This window comes from Euwallacea similis, chromosome 29 (genome assembly GCF_039881205.1).
Source record: "Euwallacea similis isolate ESF13 chromosome 29, ESF131.1, whole genome shotgun sequence".
In the NCBI taxonomy this organism is placed as follows: Eukaryota; Metazoa; Arthropoda; class Insecta; order Coleoptera; family Curculionidae; genus Euwallacea; species Euwallacea similis.
In genome coordinates, this window is record NC_089637.1 from 2,122,589 (window position 1) to 2,133,509 (window position 10,921).

The 10,921-nt window shown below is 39.2% G+C and overlaps 2 protein-coding genes across 2 annotated transcripts; both read left to right on the forward strand.

The window, feature by feature from the left end:
- The first annotated feature begins 324 nt into the window (after positions 1-324).
- LOC136417693 (uncharacterized) lies at positions 325-2,589 on the forward strand. The gene has a single exon (XM_066403513.1). It carries the CDS (start codon positions 325-327, stop codon positions 2,587-2,589), a length of 2,265 nt encoding a protein of 754 aa, XP_066259610.1.
- A 12-nt stretch (positions 2,590-2,601) lies between these two features.
- LOC136417694 (uncharacterized) lies at positions 2,602-5,631 on the forward strand. The gene has a single exon (XM_066403514.1). It carries the CDS (start codon positions 2,602-2,604, stop codon positions 5,629-5,631), a length of 3,030 nt encoding a protein of 1,009 aa, XP_066259611.1.
- The last annotated feature ends 5,290 nt before the right edge of the window (positions 5,632-10,921 follow it).

Sequence of the window (10,921 nt, forward strand, 5' to 3'; positions counted from 1 at the left end):
AAGCTGCAGCGTAAGCAACAAGGAGTCGCACGTCAAAAGGTCAGTCCTTTCCATAATTATAACCCTTACTCCGAATCATTTGCCTAATTCCTATCTGGTACTGTGTTCATAAATCGCCACGGTATCGTCTCGAAAGACAACAGTCATTTGGGCACGTTTATCCATGACTTCTCGGTAATTCGATTACAAGTTACAACTTTGTAGGCAAAGGATTAAGAGTCACGAAAAATCACGTAGTGCATTTGTAGACTGGATTTCTCAAATATCGAAACAAACATCTCGTTATCTCGTTGAAACTAAGAAAGGGTTCGTAACGTTATCACGATGTCAATCTCAGGTGATGAACAGATTACCGCGGAACTCGATTTTAAAAGACTAAAAAATGGCAAGGCTCAAATCAAGGGCGAGTTAACGCGTTTCTCAAATTTTCTGAATAAGACGGATTTAGATAAGTCTATTAATGTTCTACAAGTAAGATACGATAACGCGAAATCATTCCTAGAAAAATTTAATTCGATTCAAGCGGAATATGAGATGTTACTAATTAATGATTTTCCCGACAATTATGATGAAGATGAGCTTGCAAAGGAACGCAATATATTTGAAACCCGGTATTATGAGGCCTTGGCCGCGGCGCATGACATATTAAATAAGCACATGCGTGATCAACAGCAATTCGCGGCCGTCGCGGCAAATCGAAGCGCGGGAGGAGCGTCGTCAAGCGTCGTTTCCCAAAGCGGCGCCAGTCAAATTAGCGTCGGCGCCCTACCGAATGCCTCAGTTAAGCTTCCGTCGTTAACCCTGCCGGAATTTAATGGAAACTACGCTGACTGGCAGATGTTTCGGGACATGTTTAACGCGATAGTGCATAATAATGTCACATTGTCTGATGCGCAACGTTTTTACTATTTGGCAGCCTCCCTAAAGGGGGAAGCAAAGGGCATAATAGCTTCTCTAGCCCCCACTGATGCAAATTATGCAACCGCGTGGGAGCTACTCAAAAAACGGTATGAAAACAAAAAAATCATCACGAACTCGCATTTGAAGGAAATAATGGGGTTGCCCACGTTGACCAAAGAGTCGCACATGCTATTAAGGGATTTTTCGAATAGTTTTTCCAAAAATTATCGGGCACTCGAATCCTTAGGTGAAGATGTAAGTGGGTGGAAAACCCTTTTAATCTACATACTGGTATCCAAATTAGATAGCAATACAAGGCGCGAATGGGAAAATTATTGCAAGGATATGAACTCGCCGAAGATAGACGACTTCGACGAATTTATAATCCGACGGTGTCAGATGTTGGAGACATTGGACACGAAGGTTTGTTCAAACTCGAAAAAATCGAATGAATCAAAATCTTTTGTTGCCGCTGACAAACCCTATCGTGCAAGGTGTCCTTTCTGTAAAGAAGAGCATTTTATATACTTTTGCGACAAATTCAAAACACTATCGATATCAGATCGCTTCGAAGTAGTGCGGAAAATGAAGTTGTGCACAAATTGCCTGCGATATGGGCACAAATCTTCTGAATGCAGATCATCGGGTTGCAAAATATGCCGTCAGAAGCATGCAACATTGTTACACAAGTCGCAAGAATATTCGCGAAATGCTACTTCTAACACCAGTCACGATACCGGTAGCGGTCCTCCTTCGATTAATAATCGTTCAAATACTCCAAGGGATGATAATGAACAAGCCTCGGTAAACGCGACAATGACAAATGCCTGTCAAAATCCTACGAATTGCTTCATCCTTTTATCTACCGCGATTGTGGACGTTTATCGTAAAGACAAAACCCGAGTCCCATGCAGAGTTTTATTAGACTCGGCAAGCCAATCGAACTTCGTCAGTTCATCAATGGTCAAAAAACTAAATTTAAACCTCTCGAAAATTGATCTTCCTGTTATAGGAATAAATCAAATAAAAACGAAAATTTCACACACCGCCGAAATATCGTTAGCTTCTAGAAATACAGCCTTCAAAACAAGGCTAAATTTTCTCGTGTTGCCAACAATCACGGAATTTTCACCGCAAAATTCTTTCGATAAATCCAAATTAAATATTCCCCGCGAATTGATCTTGGCGGATCCAAATTTCAACGTTCCCGCCGAAATCGACATGCTCTTGGGCTGCGAAGTCTTCTTTGACCTCCTCTGTATAGGACAAATAAAATTAGGCAAGAATCTCCCGACATTGCAAAAAACCCTGCTTGGCTGGATAGTAGCTGGTCGAGTCCCGTGTGGTCAAGGTAAGGTAGGCAAGGCAAATGCCACATTATCGAACTGCTTTCTCGCTCAAGATTCCTTGAATGAGAAGCTAGAAAGGTTCTGGTTAGTAGAAGAAGTCAACCCGAATCCGCGGGCCAAAATGACCAGGGAAGAATTGGAATGTGAAAGCCATTTTGTACAAACGACAACTCGGGACAAGGATGGCAGATTCGTAGTAAAGCTTCCGTTAAAGGACAACTTCAAGGAATTGGGCGAATCTGAGCAATCAGCGCTCAGCAGGCTGTATTCCGTTGAGAGGCGGCTGGCGAAACATGCCGAACTCGGGGCCGCATACCGAGCCTTCATGCGCGAATATTAAGATCTCGGTCATATGACGGAGATACCACGCGAATTACCCTCTACCAAAACTCCCATTTATTACATCCCGCATCATTGCGTTGAAAAACCCGACAGCACTACCACCAAGTTACGAGTAGTATTCGACGCCGCGTGTAAAACAACCAAAGACTTGTCACTAAATGATGTTTTGAAGGTCGGACCTACCATACAAAACGATGTGTTTTCGATATTATTACGATTCAGAAAACATACATTTGTGTTAATCGGTGACTTAGCCAAAATGTACCGACAAATCCTGGTTAACAAGGACGAGAGGAACCTACAGCGGATAGTTTGGCGAAACACCCCGAACGAAGAAGTTAAGCACTTCCAGCTCAATACGGTGACATATGGTACAGCCTCGGCTTCGTATCTTTCAACGCGATGTCTATTAGAAATTTCATCTAACATCGCGGAGAAATGGCCTACTGAGAGTGATGTGATAGCTTCGGACTTCTACGTGGATGATTTGCTCACGGGCGCGTCGGACCTCCAGTCTCTCAAGGGCATGAGGGACAATATCTTGCGAACTCTGTCCGAGTACGGGTTCGAATTGAGAAAGCTACAATCAAACGATCGCAGGGCGGTGGAGGATATCGTTCAAACTAATTACGAGGCTAACAAATATTTGATTACCGATGGCTCAAGTGTCAAAACGCTGGGCGTTTCGTGGGTCCCAAGTCTCGACACCTTTGAATATAACTCGCAGAATATCTCGCAGGATCACTGCAAGGTCACGAAACGCACCATTCTTTCCATGGTCTCAAAGATTTTTGATCCATTGGGTATCTTAGGCTTCTTAACGGTACGAATAAAACTGATAATTCAAGGTCTTTGGCAATTAAAAATTGATTGGGATGAGAGCATTCCCAGTAGACTATACTCGGAATGGCTAGAATTGAAAGACGAAATAGCGCAAGTAGGTTTGATACATGTTCCGCGTCACGTTCTCGTACGAGAACCGAAAATCGTAGAACTCCACGGATTCTCGGACGCAAGCGAAAGAGCATACGGATGCTGTATATACCTACGCTCGGTAGATGCAAATGGCATAATCGAAAGCCACTTGTTGTGTGCCAAGTCTCGAGTTAGTCCTCTGAAGACTCTTTCGTTACCGCGGTTAGAACTCCTGGGAGCGTTGCTATTGGCAAGACTGATGAAAAAATCCTTAGAAGCGCTAAAGCTCGATATAACCAAGACGGTTTTGTGGACGGACTCCACGATTGTACTATGTTGGATTGCGAACGAGCCCAAAACATGGAAAACGTTCATTGCTAATAGGGTTGCGGAAATCCAACTACTATCGCGCGTCGAAGATTGGAATTATATCCAATCGGAAAATAACCCGGCAGACATCATATCCCGCGGTGCGAGTATAAAGTCCTTAGCCAACTCCAAGTTGTGGCTACACGGTCCTAACTTTTTCATCCACCCCGATACATGGCCTGAAAATTCAGATATTTCGAATTTCACGAGTGCGACCGCAAAAATTCCCGAAACAAGGGGGGTGTCAAAATTATCCCTGAACAGTCGAGCTCAAAATTACGAAATATTTGAAAAATTTTCAAGCTTGAACAAATTAATACGTGTGATCGCGTATTGCTTGAGATTCATCGAGAACTTAAAACTGCCCAAGGACAAGAGAAACACGGGTCACTTAAGCTCTCGCGAGGTTCAGCGGGGTGAACTGCTCATGGCAAAATTAGCGCAGTCGCAAGCCTTTTCCTCCGAAATTCAAGATCTAAAACGAAAAAATCACGTTTCAAGGAAGAGCAAATTAAACTCTTTATCGCCGTTTATTGACCAGGACGGTGTCGTAAGGCTCGGTGGGAGACTAGCTCATTCGAACTGCCCGCATGATAGCAAGCATCCGATCGTTTTACCGGCTAAACACCCCTTTACAAGGCTTGTCGTGGATCGCGAGCACAAGCGTACGCTCCACGCTGGTATTCAAGGTACGTTGTCCCACGTGAGGCAGAAATATTGGCCCATTAATGGCAAGCAAATCGTAAAGACACACGTTGGAAAATGCGTGACGTGTTTCAGGGTTAGTCCCAATGCCGCGATTAGCCCGAAGATGGGCGAGCTACCCAAATCCCGTGTCACCCCGTCGCGTCCATTTTTATCCGTGGCTGTTGATTACGCGGGACCCTTCGAATTAAAGGACGGTAAAACTCGGTCCAGAAAACTAATAAAGGGGTATATTTCTATCTTTGTTTGCCTCGCGACCAAGGCAGTCCATATCGAGGTCGTCACGGACTTAACTAGTGACGGTTTTTTAAGCATGTTGAAGAGGTTTGTTTCAAGACGCGGTCTCTGTTCGAACATCTATAGTGATAATGCTACGAACTTCGTGGGCTGTAACAATGAGCTCATTTCGATACAAACCCTGATGAATTCCAGTCAATTCAAGGCCTACACGTTACATTCAAATATACGATGGCAATTCATGCCGGCCAGGTCCCCTCATTGGGGCGGACTTCATGAGGCAGCCGTGAAGTCATGTAAGCACCATTTAAAGCGTGTTTTAAACGGTACCCACCTTCATTATGAAGAGTTCTATACTCTTACCACGCAAATCGAGGCGATCTTGAATTCGAGACCATTGGCTCCCATGAGCTCCGATCCTAATGACCTCAATGCTTTCACACCGGCTCACTTCCTGATTGGACAAGAGCTCACGGCTATACCCGAGCGTGATCTAACCAGTGATAAGATCAACTTCACGAAACGTTATCAGCACGTACAACTTATGAAGCAGCATTTTTGGTCCCGCTGGCAAAAGGAGTATCTTCATCACCTTCAGCAGAGGAACAAGTGGCAACGCGCTAGCGGCCCCAACCCACATGTGGGTTCCCTAGTACTATTGAAAGAGGACCACGTACCGCCCCAATGCTGGCCCTTAGGACGAATCGCCGCCCTCCACCCAGGGAAGGATGACATTGTGCGGGTCGTGACTGTGAAGACTAAAAATGGTGTCAAAAGGGCCGTCACGAGAGTGTCCTTACTGCCGGTGCAATAGGCTCGCTGACGCCCCCGCGCCTGCAGGATTAAGTGAAGTGTCCGCGTTTATTGAAAGTCAGAGCATAGCCTTTCAAGGGGGGGAATATGTTAAGACTGTAACTAGTTACATCGGACTATTTCCTTAATTAAGATACCCGATGCTACGCCCCTGTATTTGTAATTTCGTTTTAGTTCCCGAATCCTACTAGGTTTTTTTTCTGTAAGTTAGTTTAGTAATAGTCACGTGCATTCAAGGAATTCTCAGCGTTAGCACCCATCATCCCCAGATGGTGGTGTTTTATGATTAGGATTCCTAGCAATGTTCTTTGTCGGAGCCATACTGTCCGTCCAATTTAAATGCCGCTCCGCCGGCCTGGCCAACGAAGGCCCAGTCGGCTATTCATCTGGACGTTGCGCGTTAACACGATGACTAGCCGGGAAGCCGACAATTGCTTCTAAGTTAGGGGTACGTCTATGGGTACCGGCCCTTAGCTCTATTATTTAAGACCCAAAAATTGTAGAAATCTCTCTCTCATCTATCACCTCTCAGTGCAACAACATCACGACCAAGAGACTGTGAGATCCTCAGCTACCTCGCGCACCCCTTTCCGACTTGTAATATCCACTCCGGGCGTGAATTATTAAGTTAGTTAAGTGCATTACTTCGTGTATTGTTCAATAGTGCAATAAATGAATTGTAAAGTACTCCCGAGTTCATTGTCCGCGAGTCACGAGATCCTGTAAAATATTCACGAGGGTGGTACTCGCGCCAATCGAGGAACGAACCCCCTAACCCGAACAAGGATGGTACTTATTCTGATGCACTACATTTAAAACTGTTTCCTTCGCAATATCCAGACTTGAAGCTATTATTTTAGAATTAACATGGGGATTTTCTTGAACACTCACGTTCAACTTTTTTTCATCAGTAATCGTTGGCCGATCGCTTCTTAGAGCATCTCTAACGTGACCGAGCCGAAGAAACTTGTGCTCAATTTTAGTTACTGTTGAATATGAAATTGGCTGGCGATTAGGATATTTTTCGTTGAATAAGTGACACATTTCTTCTTGAGTCCTTGCCCTATCGTCATATCCTCTTATAATAAGAATTTCTATCATCTTTGCCTCAGTGAGTTTCATTTTAAAAACACAACTCAAAATAACTTCTACTTATTAAATTTCTACACTTAATTTTAAATAATATGACGATTAACAAAAGAGACGAAAAAATAAGAGCAAAAATGTTACAATAAAAATACTTGACAACATAAAAAGGTTTATTGAGTAAGTTACCAAGGTAACCTCCATGATAACCAAGCTAAGGCAACTTGACTTACAATTACATGCATTTATTTTGTAAGTGCGTTTTATAATATTCAATTGTAAATTTCTTGATAACTATTGGGTTTGGGTATAGGAAATGTTACATGAAACTTGCTTAGAATCTGAAGTAGAATCTAAAAATGAAATATAAAATAAATGTTTCCATTTGAAAAAATGAAGTTTGTTGTCGTAACTTGGTTTTTGGTTACCCTGTATACAGGAATTTACCGTCAGAAAAATCGCAGTCAAAAATAAAAATCGACGGGTCTCAGCGTTTTTTCCGAAAATAAACCAATGAATTTTATATCAAATTGTTCCGGACTTTTTGTCCTCACTGTATTTTATACAATGTATAAGGTATATTTTAATAAAGGGAATTGTTACATGTATGAAAGATGACTAAGTCATTTTTAATTGCCACGTCTGCGTGGGCTGTCTCGTAATATGCAATTATGTTATCAAACTTAATTCGAGTTTCGGGTTTAAATTATAAATTATTGTTTACAAATCTTCGAACTTAAGAATACTGTGGTGTAGTATTTTAATTTCTACGAAATTTGTTACATTTTGTACATTCGTACGAATTTCCTCAATTATGTGAATATTATTATATTTTCTAAGTTATCAAATAGTAAAGTTGGATAAAGTGTAGTCGACGTAGCTTGCGTCCTTTGTGTAAGGTCATTTATGCGAAGTTCAAACTTCTGTTGATTTATTTTGATATCGATGAGCTGAGAATCAATGTCTTTAGTCAATTTTTTAATAATTGTTTGTATTATAGATACAATATGCCAATTTCAAACACCGTTTCGGAAGAATGGAAGGAGAACCAGTTCAATATTGGTTACAAATTTTTATGTGTACCCTTAAGAGGGTAGCCCCAACTCTAAAATTTTAAATTGCAACACCTATCATGTGATACCTCATTATAAAGGTATTTGTAAAGTGCATATAAAAAACTAGTTTCAAAAAAAATTCCCAATTTTTGAGAAGTATACAAAAATATCAAATTTACAAAATTATTCAAAATGTTTTATCAAAACAAGTTTTTTGTTTTTCCTCTTATTTTTTATGGTTAAGGAATGTTTTTAATACAACTTCATTTGTTTATTGCTAGTTTGGATATTGATATTGATAGTATTCTAATACAAGTATTGGGTTGAAAACAATTTGTAAAAATGGTGTACATAATTGCTGAACGAGTTGAAATAATTTATCTTTCGCCAGCGAAAACTATTGTGCCTTACGGGAGCTACTGTGTTTAATGCAGAGTACCTAGGTAAAAATGTCAGCGAAGTTTACGTGCAACTTCTTGTGCAGAAATTTGAAGCCCCTGGATCAGTACAAAATAATAAGGCAAAATAACACGGAATTTTTAATGAAGCGGTTCAACTTGAAATTTTGGGTCAAGTCACAATGTGTCCAACGTCGTCGCTTCATAATGTTTTGGAACTAACGGGAGTTTCTCATGAATCGGTTCCGAAAATTTTAAAATCAAACAAATTTTTTCCTTACAAAATGCATATTCTTTAAGAACTGAGTGATAATGATACCGATAGATGAATTTAGTTTTGTGAAGAAATGATTGAGAAAATTCAGAGATATCCTAACATCCTAAGAAACATTTGGTCGATTGACAAATGCACATTTTATTTAAACGGAAATATTACTAAACGAAATTGGGATAATGAAACTCTACGTGTTGTACAAGAGGATCATTCTTAATATCCTCAAAAAGTTCATGTTTGGGAGGATATTCTCGAGAATGAAACTGTTGATCCTTTGTTTTATAATGAAAACTTGATTGCTGATATTTTTATCGATTTGCTTGAAAGCACAATCAAGTCTTAAATTGTTCATGCCTTGGAAAATCGAAACTGTAACGACTTACAATTAAATGAAAATCTTTTACATCTTCAACTGGATGGTGCACCACCGCATTACGCTCTACAAACAAGACCAATTATCAAGGAAGATGGATTGGTCGCAGGGGAACAATTGAGTGGCCACTGCGATCACTCGATTTAACATCCTTCGATTTTTTTATGGAGCTACATTAAATCAGTCGTTTACAAAACTAAGCCAGCTAATTTGCAAGATTAACAGCATCGAATTACTGAAGTATGCCAATCTATTACTTCTGAAACATTTAATAAAGAGAGAAAAGAAGTTGAGTGCCGTATATTTTTTTGTTTAGAAAAAAATGATGAACATTATAAACAGTTTTTGTGAATATTTTATCATGATATTTCTGTATTAAAAATGCTGTAAGTTTTGAAAAATTGTTTTTATACACAGTTTACAAAGACATTTAAAATGAGATATCACATGATGGGTTGCAATTTAAAATTCTAGAGTTGTAGTAGCTATTCCTCTTAGGGATATACAGTAGTGGCAGAATGTAGAGCAACTTTAAAAAAATAAAACGTCTTAATATTAAATAAAGGAATAACAGTAATATTATATTTAGCCACAATACTTTCAGTCACGTAGGCGAAAATTGACCACATGAATGGTTTTGTTTATTTTTATATTGATAATAATTTTTTTACCTGGAAAAATATAGAGCAACATTTTACTTACGATTGAAAATTCCAATAATATCAGTTTAGTTTTAGCTAGTTTTCAGGTTCATTGAAAGCAAAGCTAAGTGTACAATGTTTCGAGGACGGTCTTTATCAGTTGATTTAAAAATGAAAATTATAGATTTTTACAAAAGTGGTGAAAAACGAATCAATATTGCAAAAAGGTTTTAATTTGAACGAATCCATAATATCTCGAATCGTTTCACGTTATATAAAATTTGGTGATGTTTATCTAAAAAAAATCAGGAAGGCCGAGAAAAACCCATAAATATAAAGATAAACAAATTTTAAAATAATTTAATCTTAAAATGAGCCATTTCTGGGTTCAAGTAAAATAAAGCAGCCTCTATACAATGAATTGGGTGTTCAGGTATCTTCAAGAACGATAAGAAGTAGATTATGCGACGTCAAATTGTTTGCAAGGCGGCCAGCTAAGGAGCCTTTATTGTCTACAAAAAATAGACGATCCCGTCTTCAATTGGCTCGAGCATATTTAGACTGGACAATGAATGACTGGAAAAGAGTAATATTCAGCGACGAATTGAAGTTTAATATGTTTCAAAGTGATGGAATAGCGTATGTTCGACGTCCTGCAAACCAAAGGTTAAATTCCAAATACATTTGTAGTGGGTCAGTTATGGTGTGGGGCTGTTTTTCGGGCTTCGGGATGGGACCGTTTCATAAAATTGATGGGATTATGGATAGGTTTATGTATATAAATATTATAGAAAATGAAATGGTTCCATATGCAGACGAAAAAATGCCCCTTAGACACATTTTCCAGCAGGATAACGATCCGAAGTATAGTTCCAAATATGTAAAGGCTTGGTTTAGACGGGAAAATATTAATCTAATGAACTGGCCAAGTCAATCGCCAGATCTAAATCCTATCGAGAATCTGTGGGAAATTTTGGATAGGAAAATAAGGGATAAAACTTGCAAAAATAAAGAAGAATTGTTTAATGCATTGAACGAAGCTTGGAATAACGTAGATCCAGTAACAATTTCCAAATTACTGCAATCTATCCCACGCCGTTGTCAGGAATTGATTAAAAATAATGGATATTTTTCGAAATATTAAAATTCTTAATTGTACTCGGTTTTTATAATACTAGTGTAGAAATTTTAATTCTTGAAAAGTTACTTTACTTTTTTCCAGCCTTAAATTAATTATTGCACATAAAAAATATAAACAAAGAATATTAAGTTAAGTTTGTGGTAGTTTTATAATACTTAGGTTTCAACATTGTTATTTTTCCAGTATGACAGTATTTTGTTATTAAATAAAATAATTATGTGTAATATAAAAAAGTTGATCTACTTTCTGCCACTACTGTACGTAGAAACTTGCCATCCCTGTTCAGTTGGTTCCCTCTCTATTCTGCCGAAACGGTTTTTGAA